Source organism: Anabrus simplex, chromosome 1, assembly GCF_040414725.1.
Source record: "Anabrus simplex isolate iqAnaSimp1 chromosome 1, ASM4041472v1, whole genome shotgun sequence".
Taxonomy (NCBI): domain Eukaryota; kingdom Metazoa; phylum Arthropoda; class Insecta; order Orthoptera; family Tettigoniidae; genus Anabrus; species Anabrus simplex.
Window position 1 is genome coordinate 993,146,462 of NC_090265.1, and position 19,019 is coordinate 993,165,480.

General features: G+C 38.7%; 1 protein-coding gene across 1 annotated transcript in view; it reads right to left on the bottom strand.

Moving 5' to 3' along the window:
- The window catches only part of Bem46 (abhydrolase domain containing 13-like protein Bem46), a 151,224-nt gene that overhangs the window by 39,708 nt on the left and 92,497 nt on the right, over positions 1–19,019 (bottom strand). Inside the window, exon 4 of the mRNA XM_067149012.2 lies at positions 15,635–15,795. Coding sequence (XP_067005113.1) covers positions 15,635–15,795 — 161 coding nt within the window. The remainder of the gene's footprint in view (positions 1–15,634; positions 15,796–19,019) is intronic.

Genomic DNA, 19,019 nt, shown 5'->3' on the forward strand with positions numbered 1-19,019 from the left:
TGTTCTGAATTAGTCGTTTGAGACTTGCATTACTTCTCATTAATCTGTCTAGTTTCTCCATTATGATTTTTCGGCTGATAAAGTCGAAGGCTTTGGAGAAGTCGACGAAAATGGTGTACAGCTTGCCTCCCGCTCTAGTTGTACCTGCTTCAATATCATCCAGTAGAGACTTGATGGCCTGAATCGTGTTCCTCCCTCTTCTAAAACCGAATTGTTCTTCTGGTAGTTTGGAACCGACTTCTCTAGTCAGGCGTTGACATAAGAGTTTTGTGAGGATCTTTAGCATCGTACATTTGAGAGCGACGCCTCTATAAGCGCTTGGATCTTCAGTGCTTCCCTTTCCTTTATATATCATTTTGACTGTGGACTTTCTCCAGCTGCTTGGAATCGTTCCTTGCTTAACACGTTCCGTGCGGTTCGGGTCACCATGTGCACCGAAACATGTTACTCGTATCCGTCGGCGCGAACTTCCCAAAACTGCGAAGTAAGTAACTACGTCATAGTTAAGAATTTCCGTTAACTAATGGCAACATAGTGTTCCAATTGAAGTAAAGGATCGAGGCATACTGCTAGTTTTGATCGGCCCACCGGTGACCCGAAGGAAGTTTTTTAAATCTTCCATTCATATCGCTTCGGGTCACCCTGAGTCCCGATTGTTGTCTGACCCATATTTTTACGTGGGAATCGCTTGGCGCGATCACGGTGAATGAAGCCTAGAATGTTGCTGCCCGCAGATGGTAGATTGTTGGTTAAGGAGTACCACCCTTCTGATATCTGCTTTCTACACTGCTCTTAGGTAAACGAATAGAGGTTACTGGAGTAGTTATTGACATATTTGCTATCTTCCGTAGATAATATTTACAAGCAATTTCACGTCCTTTTTAGGCATGGAGCCTTCACATTCTGACACACCGGTGGCACGGAAAAGAAAGAGGGTTAGGACAGCACTGGATCCCGGACGAATTGTTCATTATTTGGAACAAAGTGACGACAGTATGAAAATAATTAACATAGGCCTCCCATATTCCAATAATAATAATAATAATAATAATAATAATAATAATAATAATAAGAATAATAATAATAATCGTATGGCCTCAGCTACCGTGTGCAGACATTTCAATTTGACGCCATCTGGCTGTCTGCTCATCAATTTCGACGTTCCGTTTTACTCTAGGCCCACTAGGTGGCAGACCGAGTAAACCAAAACTCTCTTGGGCGTCTATGGCTGAGATTTAATGAATTTTGTCGGGTAAACACCAAATGTGTCACCAGAGATCTTTTACATGCCAACATCGTACGACATGGAGTGTCTAATGGACTTTTTTCCGCCCTTCAAAAATCCGACTACCTCTGCCGGGTTTGAACCCGCTATCTTGGGATCTGGAGACCGACACTCTACCAACTGATCCTTAGAGGCAGGTTCATATTCCAATAAAAACTGATCAATGAACGAGAATCTAATAATTAATTCCGGGGTCATTTCTGTTTCACGCAATTGTTGAATCGGAACACTGTCGCACAGGTAAATAAATCGGAACACTGTCGCACAGGAAAATACGCTGGAATGTCTCCTCAACAATGACGCACACAACAAGTGCACATGCATGGTTTAGGATTTCATACTAGGGAGTAAACAAAGTCAATTTCGTCAGGTCACCGGTGACCCGACCCGATGCTGCCTTTAGTTATCATCGGTTCGGGTCACCGGTGGGCCGATACGACGTAACATTAAGTCATCGAAATTCACTGCTGCAGGGAACGTGTTAAAGCTTTACTCTTCAAGACATATGTTATTGCTTCTTTTAGTGTCGAGAAAGCAATTTTGATGTGTTCATTGTACATATTATCCGGACCGCAAGCCTTATTATTCTTGGAGCTGTTTATAGCATCTTCTACTTGCTTGAATTAAACCGTTCAGTGTCTACTTATGCAAATTGTGCAAAATTAAATTACTGTAAATTAAATATATTAGCATAATCTGCCAATAGTGATTGTGCAATAGCAGTGCAAACAGGGAGGTGAGAAGAGTAATGGAGTGGCCCTTAGTCAGGCCAAACAGGACCATTCCTTGAAAGCAGCAGCCATATTGTTCAGCACCACTGCCGGCTGGGGAGCAGTGTGAGCTAGTTGCCAGTCATAAGTTTGTATTCACCCAGTAAGTTACCTGTGACAAGTTGCCTAATGGAACCGTTGTTTAACATAGGACTTTGTGTGTATGGTTGCAACAATAGAAGTGACAGGAATAGAAAACCCAGCACCGCTTTTCATCTTTTTCTTCTCGTAGGCTAGTACGTATCAAATGTAGACATGCTTGTTTTTCTTTTCACGGAGAGAACATCATTGTTGTAAAATATGGATTGATGTAGATTACCTAAGAACCAAGACCATTGGGCCCTGTGGACGAAGGCAGTTAACAGGATGAACTTGACACCTGGTATTCATAGCGTTATTTTTACGGAGCATTTTAACCTTGGCTGAGACAGAGAGAATGCCTTCCCGAACGTATTCCTTGCCTACCCAAGCTACTTACAGCCATCAGCGCCTTAATAACAATAATAATGATGATATCTGCTTTATGTCCCACTAAATACTTTTATACGGTTTTTGGAGACAGCAAGCTGTCAGAACTTAATCCCGCAGGAGTTCTCTTACGTGTCAGTAAATTTACCGACATGAAGCCGACGTATCTGAGCACCTTCAAATACCACCGGACTGAGGCAGGATCGAACCTGCCAAGTTTGGTTTCAGAAGGCCAGCGCCTCAACCGTCTTAGCCACTCAGCCTGGCAGGACTTAAATTAAGATAGTGACTGATATGCTTTATTGTTCCATTTGGATGACATTCTAAATAATAATAGTTTGTAGAAAAGGAAGGTACCACAATCCAGGGATGTTGACACACTTGGGCCAAGTAATATCTTATTGAAGTGGGCTACCAGTGCCATTAATACTGTTCAGGTGCAAAAGGTGAGAACATTTCCTATTTTATTATAGGAAGAGCTTTGAACACAGTATACTCCTATTATAGTTCGGTAGTCCCCATTTTAACTAATAATATTCTCGTTTGTTAATTCAGGGTGTTCAACCACAGATGAGGAAAATGGAGACAACTTTGAACACGCACAGAGTCAAAAGAAAGAAGAGATATTGAAATTGATAGTTAGAAAAATGAGAATGATAATTAAATTTATGAAGAAGGAATGCTAGAATGACAAAAAAAAAGAAAGCGACTGTTATGAAAACTTCATTTCACGACTTGAAATCAAATATTTTGTGATTGCAATGCTGGTTCTTGTAAATTTGTGGTCTGTGAATGGCTTTAGTTTGATCAAAAGTTCAGTTTTATAAGTTACAATTTTATGGACAGTGTAGTATATTATCATCAGGTGCCTTGTGCTTAAATAGGAAGAAAACACAGTTTCTCCCTCATTTGGCAGTGCACAGTTGTGCCAAATGGGCGTGCCCTCAAGAGCTTTCCCATCCTGTGAAGTGGGCCCACTTTCTCCACAGACTAGCAATGGTGAGGGACTACTCCACTACTCTTCTCACCTCCCTGAGTGCAAATCGTAAATACAGTCCCACATGCTGCATCCTTTGTGTACATACACAGGTTTGCTTTAAAGTCAGGCTATGGCTAGACAGGTGTTTTTAAACATAAGAATATTTACAGAAATAGACGCAAATTTCCATTCCATTCACTCCAGCTACAGCATACATAGAATAATGCAATTATCTATGCATTAAACATTGCAGAATTTGGAACACGCCGGTTATATGTCGTATGGCTTTTAGTGCCGGGATATCGCAGGACGGGTTCGGCTCGCCAGATGCAGATCTTTCTATTTGACTCCCGTAGGCGACCTGCGCGTCGTGATGAGGATGAGATGATGATGAAGACAACACATACACCCAGCGCCCGTGCCGTAGGAATTAACCAATTAAGGTTAAAATCCCTGACCCGGCCGGGAATCGAACCCGGGACCCTCTGAACCGAAGGCCAGTACGCTGACCGTTCAGCCAACGAGTCGGACGTCGGTTATATGATATATTTTTAACATAGTTGCCTTTGCAGTAGGGGTCTGGTGTAGCTGTCATGCATTTTCAATGCATTAAGTATTTTGAAAAGTCATGACAAAATTATACATATCAAAAAGCAACTCTTTTGTTACTGGTTGTTAGATTATGTGTTAAAAAGAAATGACAAGAGAAAGGAGTGGATATATCCCATAACTGGTGATCAACCTGGTTACTCATATTCACAGTCTGTACATTATTAATATGTTTTGCCTTGCATAAAACACAAATTTGTTGTTTACACCATTACCTCTTGTTAGATTAAAAGATTAGAAATTACAGTTGACCTTTACGTAGGTTTTATTAAACAAATCTCAGCATATAGGTATGAGACTATGTTATGTAGTAAGTGAATTATACTCTGCACGGCTCTACTTCTAAATTGATGTTTTGGCAGATTTTGGCTCTGTCTGGTGGTTATCAACTGAAGCATAGACATCCAACCAATCCCAATCTGCCATTCACATCGATTTATATCGGCAGAGCACGATCTTGAAACCCAGTTGCCAACTCTAATATTTACATTTGCCACGTGGTTAACCTATCTCTCTCAGCGTATATGGTATTCGGTACACTTCGCGATCTTTTGCATTTTCCTTCAGTAATTAGCGTGCTTTTTATATTGTTGGAGGGTTCTAGTGACTCTGAGATCTGAGGAGTGTTCCCTTTGTAGGCCATAACCTCCTTCCTGTGCCAGCCATTAGCGGTGAGTGTTTTATTTCCTCATTCTCTTTTATTCTTAATAATATATTTTCTTATTGGTGCCAGATGTTGTTAGTAAGTGCAGTTTATGTAAATTTGTTTGTTTTCAACCCATATTCATTAGTTTTTCTGAGTACGGTATTACATTTTACAAGGGCTGTTTACCGCGGTCGTTTTGCATCAGCTGTTCTCGCGGGCGTAGCGTGCTGGCAACAGAGAAAAGGCGATGCTCATTTGTTTTGCGAAACTTCAATTTAGAAGTAAGGCCATGCGGAGTTTACGTTAAGAGTAAGTCAAAGAGCATTAAACATATACAGGATGTAACTAAATATGTGGGAAAACTCCTGGGATTCGATAGAGGACCTGACAACAAGCAGAACATGTCTTATAAACATATGGTTTATTTGCTTTCGTTTCTGTGTTACAGGCATTGTTTGTGGTGTACATAACACAGACCACTTCACCATGCAGGTTGGTCGATTAGAATATGCTCGTTCTCCAAACAGACCAAAATCCAGGTCATTGGCCCTCATAATGGTATTTATCGCTAGAAAACTAGAACCATGGTATTTCCCATGTTGCGGTACTAATCAAGAGTAGCGTAGACTCGCGGTATTCCATACATTATGGTACGACTCACAGGTAATGAAATTTGCACATGTATTACAGACCTAATGTGTTTCACACATTGCGGCGCCCTTGACAGGCAATGCAAACCTATGGTGTTCATCACCTAAGTGTACTAACCACAGGCACTCATACTATCCCGTGGTGTTCCTCATAGAGTGGGTACTAATCAAAGGCAAGCCAGAACCACTAGTTCCTTCATCCCATGGTGTCGCTCATATAGTGCTACTAATCACAGGTACTGTAAAAGCCGTCGTGCCCACATTTGCTACTAATCACAAACCTATTTGGTACCCAACATAGTGGTACTACGCGCAAGTAAAGGTGACACATGGTGTTCCCCACGTGGTGGTACTAATCACAAATAGTTTCATGGTTCTAATTTGATCATCCCTTAGTCGCTCCTTTTAGTCGCCTCTTACGACAGGCAGAGGATACCATGGGTGTATTCTTCATCTGCGGCCCCTATCTACAGGGGGTACTTTGAAGTTTTCCACCCTGTCACAACTAATGCAAGATTAATAAAACTAGAAAATACCTTAAAAAGAAAACATTTAACTAATAACGGAACATAACTGAAAAGTCAAAACTGAAAAGAAAATGGCTCCCATTTCAACAAATTAGCACATGACGGCAACCCAATCGACAATGGTTCACAAGCCACAAATTGGAAAACTCATCAAAACCCGAGAAATTTTGGTTTATTCATGACCTTGAGCTCAGCAGCAGCAATGTGTCAGTATAATTGGGGAGTGAAACAAATAGACTTTCATAAAAATGCATCTTTAAATGCTAGGCTGCACATATACGATGTCTACAATTTTTATTAGTCCATTTTAACGTAAAAAACTTTGTTTTATATTCACGCCACCTGCTTTTTTCTTCTCCCTTGGGGATGGGGAAGTTTATGACGACTACGGACTGTGTGGTTCTTAACTCTCGGGGGCTTTCTTCTTAGCCCAGCACTCTCTCACATCCTAGCGCTGAGTGTGACCTTTCATTCCAAGAGTACAACTCACCCATATTCCGATAAGAATCCTGTACTTATCTCTGTTGCAGATCTTAATGAATTTTTTTTTTTTACGTTCTTGAGACCAGGTGTTGCTTGTCCATTTCCTATTTGTGTAATCTTGGTTCACTGTTTGAACTCAGAATCCCATAGTTTTGTTAATAATAATAATGTTATTTGTTTTACATCCCACTAATATAGTTTTGTTGATGGTCTCTCTATAATAATGTCTATACTGCAACCTGTAGTATGTTCTTTTCCTCTATGTCCTACTTCATTCATTTAAGCCAATTAATTTGTGTCTTCCTGCTCTCCATGTATTCCAGAATTCTCTTAGCTGTTTTCTCTGGTGACATTCTTTTGATGTGTCTATAGAAAACAAAGTCTTCTCTCTTTAAGTGATTTTAATTAAGTTGTTTCTTTTTCAGGTATAATCTATTAGTTAAATGTTTTATATTTCAGGTATTTTCTAAATTTTATTTAATCTTAAATTAGTTTTGATAGATTGAATAATCTAAGTTATAAATTCAGTCAAAACTGAAAAGAATTAACTTCCACTAACAAATCACACAGATCAGTTACCCGAATTATAAACTGCAAGAGTTGTTGATATAGGGTTATTCTTCGTTGCTGAGGCTTGTTTGACAGGGAATATTTCATGTTACAGATTGCAAGTCAACAAGGCTGTAATGCAATCCTCACACTGGATCTGGTACTGTCTACCATACCAACTGTATCATTAAATTGCATACCTGCCAACTTTTGAAAAGGGGAGCAAGGGCTGATGATGCACAATACATAGCCTATCTCAGCCAAATGTCAAACCCAACCTTCTCGTGGTGCTCCGTGTTATCACAGATTGGGTCAATGGCGACCAAGTACTGGCGGTATAACCGACGTGTACACTGTTAAGAAGAAGAGAGGAAATGACTTTCTTCAGTATATACACCAACATCCGTGTAAGGGCCAGTGCCTTGGCCTTAAGGTGGCAGCCCCACCAAGGCACTCGGAGTTTATGGGCCAATAACTCGTAAGCTCTTAAATAAACCTATTAAAGAAACAGAGATGAGAAATAGCCGGACGGAAAAAAAGCTGACCACATTTAGCACGAAACAGGCAACACGATTTGGATGGCCCGCAGCAGGGTCTGCTGGCAAAAATTCATCAAAGCCCTATGCTCCTGAAGGAGACACAGGAAATAAGTCAAGTAAGTCAAGTCAACTTTTGAAAAGGGCTATCAGTAATGTAACCGTAATCGGGATAATTACGCCTATACATACTAATAATAAATAGAATAATAATACTGATAATGAGAAAATAATAATAATAATAATAATAATAATAATAATAATAATAATAATAATAATAATAATAATAATAGTAATAATAATAATAATAATAAATGGTTCATGTTTGTGGATTACTGTAGTCACGTCCTAGTTCGTGAACCATGGGCAACGGCTGAGTGGCCTAGTAAGTGGTCGTGAGAGTCGGGATACCAGTTGCTATGGAATGGGAGTGGGCATCTCGGACATATCCTGAGTCGTGGCCCTCCTTGTGCTCAGGCGGCTAGGACTATACAATTCACCGGTGGTCCATAACCCGTTAGAGGAGAGATCCTCACTTGGACTATGTGCAAGTAGGGTAGCATCCTGCTTCATGAATTTACCGAGCTCAGAACACTTTAAGCAAGCCTCGGACCTATGGGAGTATCGGAGTCCCACTCCCATTTGACAGGCGAGGGACTTCTTGGAAACAACTTGGCGAACGAAATGGAATTCGATGGGGAGCTATCAATATTAACGGGGCTTATGGAAGAAAGAAAGTAGAACTGGCTGAGTCAGCAAAGAGGATGCATTTGGATGTGCTAGGAGTAAGTGATATTCGGGTAAGGGGAGATAACGAGGAAGAGATAGGAGATTATAAAGTGTACTTGACGGGTGTTAGAAAGGGAAGGGCAGAGTCTGGGGTAGGGCTCTTTATCAGGAATACCATTGCACGCAACACAGTTTCTGTTAGGCACGTAAATGAGCGAATGATGTGGGAAGATTTGTCAGTCGCAGGAATTAGGACTAGAATTGTGTCCGTGTATTCACCATGTGAGGGTGCAGATGAGGATGAAGTGGACAAGTTTTATGAAGCATTGAGTGACATCGTGGTCAGGGTCAACAGCAAGGATAGAATAGTGCTAATGGGCGATTTCAATGCAAGAGTTGGGAATAGAACTGAAGGATACGAAAGGGTGATTGGTAAATGTGGGGAAGATATGGAAGCTAATAGGAATGGGAAGCGTTTGCTGGACTTCTGTGCTAGTATAGGTTTCGCTGTTACGAATACATTCTTCAAGCATAAGGCTATTCACCGCTACATATGGGAGGCTAGGGGTAACAGATCCATAATAGACTATATCTTAACAGACTTCAAATTCACGAAATCTGTTAGGAATGTTCTGCAGATTTTTCGATGATACAGACCACTATCTGATCTGTAGTGAACTAAGTATCTCTAGGCCTAGGGTAGAGAAAGTAAAATCTATCTGCAAACGAATAAGGGTAGAAAATCTCCAGGACAAGGAAATTACACAGAAGTACATGGATATGATTAGTGAGAAGTTTCAAACAGTAGACAGTAAGGAGGTTCAGGATATAGAAAGTGAATGGGTGGCATACAGTGGCTGTAGTAGAAACAGCAAGGGAATGCCTAGGAACAACTGTGTGTAAAGATGGGAAAAGGCGAACATCTTGGTGGAATGATGAAGTGAGAGCAGCTTGTAAACGTAAAAAGAAGGCTTATCAGAAATGGCTCCAAACAAGGGCCGAGGAAGACACGGATTTGTACGTAGATGAAAGAAACAGAGCGAAACAAATAGTTGTTGAATCCAAAAAGAAGTCATGGGAAGATTTTGGTAACAACCTGGAAAGGCTAGGTCAAGCAGCAAGGAAACCTTTCTGGACAGTAATAAATAATCTTAGGAAGGGAGGGGAAAAAGGAAATGAACAGTGTTTAGAGTAATTCAGGTGAACTCATAATAGATCCCAGGGAATCACTGGAGAGGTGGAGGGAATATTTTGAACATCTTCACAACGTAAAAGGAAATCATCCTTGTGGTGTTGCGAACAGCCAAGCTCATGAGGAGGAGGAAAATGATGTTGGTGAAAGTATGCTAGAGGAAGTGGAAAGGATGGTCAATAAACTCCATTGTCATAAAGCAGCAGGAATAGATGAAATTAGACCTGAAATGGTGAAGTATAGTGGGAAGGCAGGGATGAAATGGCTTCATAGAGTAGTAAAATTAGCATGGAGTGTTGGTAAGGAACCTTCAGATTGGACAAAAGCAGTAATTGCACCTATCTATAAGCAAGGGAACAGGAAGGATTGCAACAACTATCGAGGTATCTCATTGATTAGTATACCAGGCAAAGTATTCACTGGTATCTTGGAAGGGAGGGTGCGATCAGTCGTTGAGAGGAAGTTGGATGAAACCCAGTGTGGTTTCAGACCACAGAGAGGCTGTCAGGATCAGATTTTTAGTATGCGCCAGGTAACTGAAAAATGCTACGAGAGGAATAGGCAGTTGTGTTTATGTTTCGTAGATCTAGAGAAAGCATACGACAGGGTACCGAGGGAGAAGATGTTCGCTATACTGGGGGACTATGGAATTAAAGGTAGATTATTAAAATCAATCATAGGTATTTATGTTGACAATTGGGCTTCAGTGAGAATTGATGGTAGAATGAGTTCTTGGTTCAGGGTACTTACAGGGGTTAGACAAGGCTGTAATCTTTCACCTTTGCTGTTCGTAGTTTACATGGATCATCTGCTGAAAGGTATTAAATGGCAGGGAGGGATTCAGTTATGTGGAAAAGTAATAAGCAGTCTGGCCTATGCTGACGACTTGGTCTTAATGGCAGATTGTGCCAAAAGCCTGCAGTCTAATATCTTGGAACTTGAAAATAGGTGCAATGAGTATGGTATGAAAATTAGCCTCTCGAAGACTAAATTGATGTCCGTAGGTAAGAAATTCAACAGAATTGAATGTCAGATTGGTGATACAAAGCTAGAACAGGTCGATAATTTTAAGTATTTAGGTTGTGTATTCTCCCAGGATGGTAATATAGTAAGTGAGATTGAATCAAGGTGTCGTAAAGCTAATGCAGTGAGCTCGCAGTTGCGATCAACAGTATTCTGCAAGAAGGAAGTCAGCTCCCAGACGAAACTATCGTTATATCGGTCTGTTTTCAGACCAACTTCGCTTTACGGGAGCGAAAGCTGGGTGGACTCAGGATATCTTATTCATAAGTTAGAAGTAACAGACATGAAAGTAGCAAGAATGATTGCTGGTACAAACAGGTATGAACAATGGCAGGAGGGTACTCGGAATGAGGAGATAAAGGCTAATTTAGGAATGAACTCGATGGATGAAGCTGTGCGTATAAACCCGCTTCGGTGGTGGGGTCACGTGAGGCGAATGGAGGAGGATAGGTTACCTAGGAGAATAATGGACTCTGCTATGGAGGGTGAGAAGTAGAGGGAGACCAAGACGACAATGGTTAGACTCGGTTTCTAACGATTTAAAGATAAGAGGTATAGAACTAAATGAGGCCACAACACTAGTTGAAAATCGAGGATTGTGGCGACGTTTAGTAAATTCGCAGAGGCTTGCAGACTGAACGCTGAAAGGCATTAACAGTCTATAATGATAATGTATGTATGTATGTATGTATGTAATAATAATAATAATAATAATAATAATAATAATAATAATAATAATAAAATATTGACATAATATTGACATAAAATGTGAATAAAGAAATAGTAAAATGATGCAGTGGTGGTGAATACATATCAGAGCATGGAAACTCACACGCGACAAAAACTCTAACAATTTTTTACATACCCCGGCTTGACAAAAATAATAATACTACTGGGCTACAAAATACAATCATTCATGCTTTAAATAGGATACTTCAATGAAATCATATCTACAGTACATACATATAGGCCAATGATTTGTAGATGAACATAACAATCGAGAAGAAATCCATGTTAAACAGCAACAGGCATGGTGAATATTGGTTTGGAGCATACATAACAGGACTTCCTTGATAAATTAAGCAGATATGCATTAATTGAAAAAGGCTTTACACAATAAAACGTATTAACACAGGAAATAAATAATACACTATGCAAATCACATGCTAGTTTGACTTTAAAGTAATAGTTGTGGCCTTTTTAGCTTCCTGCAAAAGGTCTTGAGAAAATGTTCTGTCATAACAGGGACCAGAACTCCTGGTCTTCAAAATAGAAATAGATTCCAGAGATTCATTGGAATATGGATGATCTGAACTCTGTTCTATTATTGTTTACAAGGCAGAAAACACGTTCACATTCTGCACTGATATGGGGTATGATGAGAATAGAGAGCATTACTCTAAAAATTCGGTTATACTTAACAAGTCCATCGGATCCAAGAATTCTTGATATTTGTGCCCAACTGGAATCACTTGCAGCATCTTGATTTGCAGCCAAAGTGTCATCTACCTGAAGAGCTGTGAACTGCCTCTGAAGCTCATTCACCACCTCATCTGTAGTTTCATTCTGTTCCTTACATAACATGATAGGAAACTTTTCCAAGAAAAAACAAATGGAAAAAACTGTGCATCTTCAATTTTGTCTAACCTAGCAACTTGAGCATGCTTTAGCACAACATCCTTGAGTGAAAACTTGTTGATGATGTAGTCACAGTCAGTACAAAAGTAGTTTCTTATTGATGAAAAGAAAATAGATTTACCTGTATCCTGGAGATAATTCACTATGTTCGAAGTCTGAATGACAATAACTAAATCATCATCACTTCTTTGATTTTGAATCAAGTTGTACTCAACTTCAAGCAATGAGGAGCTTTTGACAATTTTGGGCTTAACAAACTTGGTGAACAACTGCTTTAGCTTTAGAAGTTCTAACAAAAAGCGAAGTTGTGGGGTAGAAGTCTGAAGGGCAACATTGAATTTGTCAAATACAGGAATAGTCACATGAAGGAAAGTGCAAAAGGCCTTGTTCAAGTTTGAGGACAGGAACATAAAAAAATTTTCCTCACATGTTGTAGCAGAAGTCTTACTTTTTAGGATGGGTTTGTCACATTTGGAAGAATATGCTACTCTTTTAGGCACATGTGTAGTAACAGAATCAAGAATTATCTTTTTCTGATATTCTTTGGATCTACTTTGTTCAACTCTAGGTATTCTGAAAGATGTCAAGCTTGTGGAAATGTTTTGGGCACATAGTATTACTTCCTCCCTGGAGAAAGAAAGAAGCAGATCCCACTGGTCCAGTAGTCTATCCAAACATCTGCCTAAAGATAACTACCCCTAGTACATACAGGCTTCAGAATTTTCTTTGCCTCTTTATTGTGCAAGTTCTGAAATTTCCGAAGGCGTTCTTTTCTTTTGACACTCTTCTCTAAGAAATAAAATATATCAACAAGGATCTCACCCACTTTAAGTGGTAATCTTCCAGCACCTTTTCCAGCTGCTAGATTAATCAGGGGGGCCAATGACCTTACATGTTAGGCCCCTTTAAACAAGCATCATCAGCATTAGCATCAGATTAATCAGGTGGCAAATGCAACCTATGACGGCAATAACTGGTTGAACTTCCTTCAGAACTGCTGAAACCCGATTTTTGTGTCCTATCATAACAGGAGCATTGTCGGAGCAGAAAGCCACCCAGTTTTCAATTAGTATGTTATGAGATTTCGGCTGTGATAATATCAGGTAACCTATGTTTTGCCCTGTTGAGTCCCCGTCTAACGCTGGTATGGATAGCACAGTGCTCACTACTTTTTCCCGCAGAATATCATAGAATGTAACAACAATAGGGTACAACTTGGCATTCGTATCATTGCTTCCATCTGTTGCAAAAAAATAAAAAGGTCCGTTCTGAAGGCAGTTCCCAACTTCAGATGATGCATTTTTTGCCATTTCATTTACAATGCATGTCGTTTTCGCGCGACCACAGCTATATTTCTTTTTTAACGTCTGATGTGGGAAACATTTTAAATAAAGCACCAGCATGATCAGCCTCATTTAACTCATTGCGGACTGTGGACGGCGTAAGACGTTTAAGCTTGCTCCTATGCTGCGGGCCGTGGATGACGTAAGACGTTTAATGTTCCGCGCGAAGCAATGCTGTTTATATTCGTCATCTATGCAGTCTTACACCTTAGTCAGCGTTACTGGTTGTAGCACGAAGTTGGTTTACCTTTTTGAGATAACCCTGGCGTTGAGTGGGCTCATGTAATCTTAGCTGTTTTAGTGGGAATATCTCAGCACTTCCTCGCGCGTCAAGTCGGTACCTGAGATTTCAATGCAGTGCGTGTCGTTCTTACCGAGTATAGTATAATGGCTTATAAAACAAAGTTTCTTACGGAAGATAAATTATTACATATTGTTCACAATGATTATTCTGGTGATGAACTTATTCCTCAAATAGACTCAGATAGTGAAAGTGAGAGTGACGAGGAAATTCCGATTCCCGAATCCGATAGGCCTATAGAGGAAGGTGAAGTGCCTGATACATATCATCCTAGTTATTGTCCACCTGTTCCACTATTTACAGAGAATTCAGTTATAAATGTTCAAATAGAAAATAAGCAGGATATTTTGAGTTACGTGAGTATTTTCATGAATGACGAATTTTATCAGTATGTGTGTGAGCAGACCAATCTATACGCGAGTCAAGTGATAAGTGCGGCGCCCCGGCCTTTCACAAAGAATTCGATCATGCAATCGTGGAAACCGATTAGTTCAAAATCCTGATATAAAAATATACTGGACCGAAGACCCTGTTTTTCATACTCCGATATTTTCTAAAACAATGTTCCGAATACGCTTCCTTCATATTCTTTCATTTCTTCACTTCAGTGACAGTAATCATTACGCCGAAAATACAGATAGGCTGTATAAAATTAAATGTATTTTGAAACCTGTGACACCAGATATCACATTTACTAGAGGTAAGCACAAAGTCATTTTTCTAACATTCATAATTTAGAAGTAATTGTAAATTTTATTAAGTGATGCACGTCAAGAGGGCTGGGCATGAAAATGGCTGGTCCAGGCATTCAAGTGTCCCGCTCAGAAGCAGGTACTGAACGTGTTAAGGGCACACTGAGTTCCACCAAAAAGGTAATAAACAGACACTCGGCCATAATTACGTCAATGTTTCCAGACTTGGCATAAAAAGTATTTATTTTCTTGTTATCTTCCTTCGATTTAACATAACTTACGTGTTTACTGCACTTGACATGATTACTTAAATCATTTCTTTTATCATGTGCAATATTAATATCACACCCACATACCGTGCAAAAGACAAATTTTTCTCCCTTTCTTGATTTTAGTATGCATGGAAAATTAACAGAATATGATTCTTTAAATGTCTGGAAGTACTGTAAATTTTACGGATAAACGGTAAAAGTTGGCAGGTATGAAACTGCCTTATACTTTAAAAGTCAATGTGAAACAGTTAATTCTCATACTAACACAAAAATCACGTGAGCATCTCCCATTTCTATTAGCTTCTCTATCTTCACCACAATAATCACTTATCTTCCTATACCCTCTATCTCCAAACACAGCATTAAAATAACCCTAGCACATCGTGTGTGTCCTAATAAACCTGCTATATTTTTACAGATCTGACAACATGCTCTATGCTGACAGACATTCCTTTTACCATACTGCCATATTCAATCTCAGTTTGTTAATCAAGTCACTTTTGAGGAATCCTTTGTCTGTAAAATGAAATTAGGATGGAGTTATGCCCATAGAGCTGAGGCTTGTTAAAACTGTTGGAAGTATTGTATGTTTCAGTAAAATTCTCTGAAGCAAGGTAATGGTGTTAAACATACTTTGTTCCAGTGGTTAGGCACTGCTGGTGATTTATCCTTTATGAGAAATCCTTCACAGAAGGAATCATTCGAGATGTGATAAATAATAAAATACCTACACAATTTCAATAAAAAATATACTTTAAATACATCATGGCTTCCTTCAGTCAAAGCATCCACAGAAAGTGTTTCACTATCACCAACCATCAGTTTAAAAAAAAAAATATCCAAGGATCAAATTCCCACAAAGTATTTGTGTACAATTATTAATGTCACTACACAGAAAAGCAAAGAAAATGAAAAGAAATATAGCATTGTAAGAGTTATTACCTTATTCTTATAAAAGCAGAGAGGCAGATAATTCACTAGCCTCCAGCCAATTAAAACTTTTGCCATATCTGGAATGCTAGTAAAGGTGTTTTCCAAAACAACACACCAAATCTTAGAAGAATATTCTGGACGGGATGCGACATCAATAGCTACAGCTCCTCCTATGGAAATTGGAGTTCTGATTAAACAATAATTATATAACATTTACACAACAAAATGCAAAAAAATAATTCTACAACAAGAATTCATGAATTTGAGGCATATGAGAAAGAGAATACATGAGAGAGAGATTCACAATCATGAGACTATAAATATAGGCCTAGCATCCATCAATCTTTGGACTTTCACAAATTTGACAATTATCTGAAATACTCATAAGCATCTTAATATGCTCTCAAAACACACAGAAGTAGTTTGTGTACTCTGCATAGGATAAAGTTTCAATACAAAAGAGATAAAGTCTTAAATTATTAGAGACATAATGTCTAAGTTATAATCCTTTAATACCAAAACTAGACTATCCATGCTGCTCTGCAGCATTTGTTATAAATAGGTATGATGACTCTTCTTGATATGCCTGTCCTAGTCATATTATTATTTTGCCTGCTTTTTTCAATGGTATTATTAACATTTAAAAGAAGCACATTATGGAATGCAGTAGTTCATAGTCAGATCATTCATTCTGACATCATCATGCATCTCTTTGGAAAAAAAATCTATCCATACATTCCCTTTTTTATCCTACAGTTATTTACGTAAAGCTTCGTATTGTGTCCTAGAAGGCAATGGTATAATTAATTGCAGTTCTTCTATATACAGAACAGTTGTCTTTTGAGCTCATAGGTTAGTCTCAATGGAGCCTTTAATAATACATGGCCAAGGATGTACGGGAGAGGGCATGTAAGTCTCTGGTAAGACCCCAACTAGAGTATGGTTCCAGTGTACGAGACCTTCACCAGGATTACTTGATTCAAGAACTGAAAAAAATCCAAAGAAAAGCAGCTCAATTTGTTCTGGGCGATTTCCGGCAAAAGAGTAGCGTTACAAAAACATTACAAAGTTTGGGCTGGGAAGACTTGGAGAAAGGAGCTGAGCTGCTCGACTAAGTGGCATGTAAATACAAAGTATGTTACAAGTGTTGTTATTTTTTTAATATCCACCTATTCAATACAAAGAGATCTTTTTTAGAAATTAAATATTATTATAAAATGTTAAGGGACATGTTTCGCCCATATTAAGGGCATCATCAGCCTCAAACTCAAACCTGTATGGTGAAAAATCAGGATCCTGATTGCTCTTACAAGTTATAAAAAGAGGATATCAATGTAGGTGTCTGTCCAAACATAAAAATTATTAGAATGTCCTTGGCTTAAATCGCAGTATTAAGCTGCATGTCAAAAGTTCACACGATTATACTTTCCGGAGCGTTGAGTCAATGCGCTCAAAAAACTTGTTGGGGGTAGAGCAATAAACAGCTCAATCTTTATAATGAAACAGAAATGTGCCTCCTTGAATACTCCTGTTAGAGGATAAGAAAAAGCAAAGCTGATAGACTGTTAAAGATGCCAATTTCGTATGTTGTGATAAGACAACAGCCCTCTTGAGTGGCTGTTCAGCTGCCTGTAGTCTATTTAACTGGCTGAAGGAGTGAAAGTCGAATGCGTTACGATAAGATAACAGTCTTCCTTAAGTAGTTGTGGGAGCAAGGAAAAAACATTCGGTTGTCTATAGACGTATTTATCTTGGCATGTTCCGAGCTGTCAGTGGAGAGATGGCGTGGGAGGATATCAGTAGACGAATAAGTTTGAGTGGTATCTTTAAAAGTAGGAAAGATTACAATTTGAAGATAAAGTTGGAATTCAAGAGGACAAATTGGGGCAAATGTTTGTTTATAGGAAGGGGAGTTAGGGATTGGAATAACTTACCAAGGGAGATGTTCAATAAATTTCCAATTTCTTTGCAATCATTTAAGAAAAGACTAGGAAAACAACAGATAGGGAATCTGCCACCTGGGCAACTACCCTAAATGCAGATCAGTAGTAGTGATTGATTGATGAATGATTCACTCTTTCTAATGTAGCTAGGTTATCCTTTCATAGGTGTTTCTGGATAATGTCTAAGGCTTATGTCATGATGGGGACTGTTTGTATGTAGACTTTTTCTCTTAGCAGCATGTAACTTATTAGGAATGCTCTGCCATCTGTTGAATATATTTGGAAGCTGGGAAAGGCTAGAGAATCAAAGAGTATCTAGCAGTATTCTTCCATGATCAGAGGAAGTGTATACCCTCTGACTTGACAGGTAGTAATCAAACATGGCTGCATACAATGACATTACTAAGGATGAAAATCACAACTATCAGGATATTAATGAAAGTGTTAGTTGCTTAGCAACCTGCTAAATACAGAATGTATTGCAGGTTAGGGTAAGCCTTCGCCTGCAATTATTGGAGTGATCATTTCATGATTTGATTATATGATTATTCAAAGTTGGCTGAACTTAAAAACCTATCAATGTCTTATGATTCACCAGCAAGTAATTCTGGAGAGAATAAAACAAAAATGAAGTAAATCGGTCCAGTTGAACGGACGGACATATCTGCAAAGCCATTTTTAGTAAGCTCTTTTAATATGTAGATTTAGCCAAAAGCTGAAAAAACTGACTACTGAAAACAAAAAATTTAGAAATAGTCCAATTTAAAGTCAATTTTATATGCATTTACTTATAAATATAATTAGAAATATTTAGTAACAAGGCACAAATAAATTTCAGCAACTCAACAGAAGTAAAGCAAAGTAAATAATGATGCTAAATAATAAATACATATTTTTCAAATTAGACTCACTCTAGAAAGCCAAGATAAATGGCTAAAAGGAATCATCGCATTGACCATAAGTCATCTCGTAGTTTCCTGGTCTTCAGGCTGAGCTGCGGTCACTTGATAAGCTAAGGCTGTAGTGCTGTAGAACCATTGGATTTGCTTTTGTTTCAAATTAGAAGAGTTTTGTCTGTACATTGCTCAGAATTTAAAAAGAATAGTATTTCTGTATCGGTATTCTCCACAATAACAAGGAAATACACTTTTTCATTTTCCATCATTTCTGTCTGTGTCTGTCTGTCTGTATGTATGCATGCGCATCACAAGAAAATGGCTGAAGAGAATTCAATGAAAGTATGTCAAGTCTGGGAATGAGCCACTACAATCTAGGCTATAAATAATTTTATTCACGTTGAGTGAAATGGTAGTTTAGGGGAAGGTCTAAAATTTAATTCTCAAATCTTTATGTTATTAATGGCCCTATTGATATATTCTACATAACAAATTATACAGAATTAAATTTTCAATCATTAATGTCTTATACATTTTTACCGTTCCAACTATGAT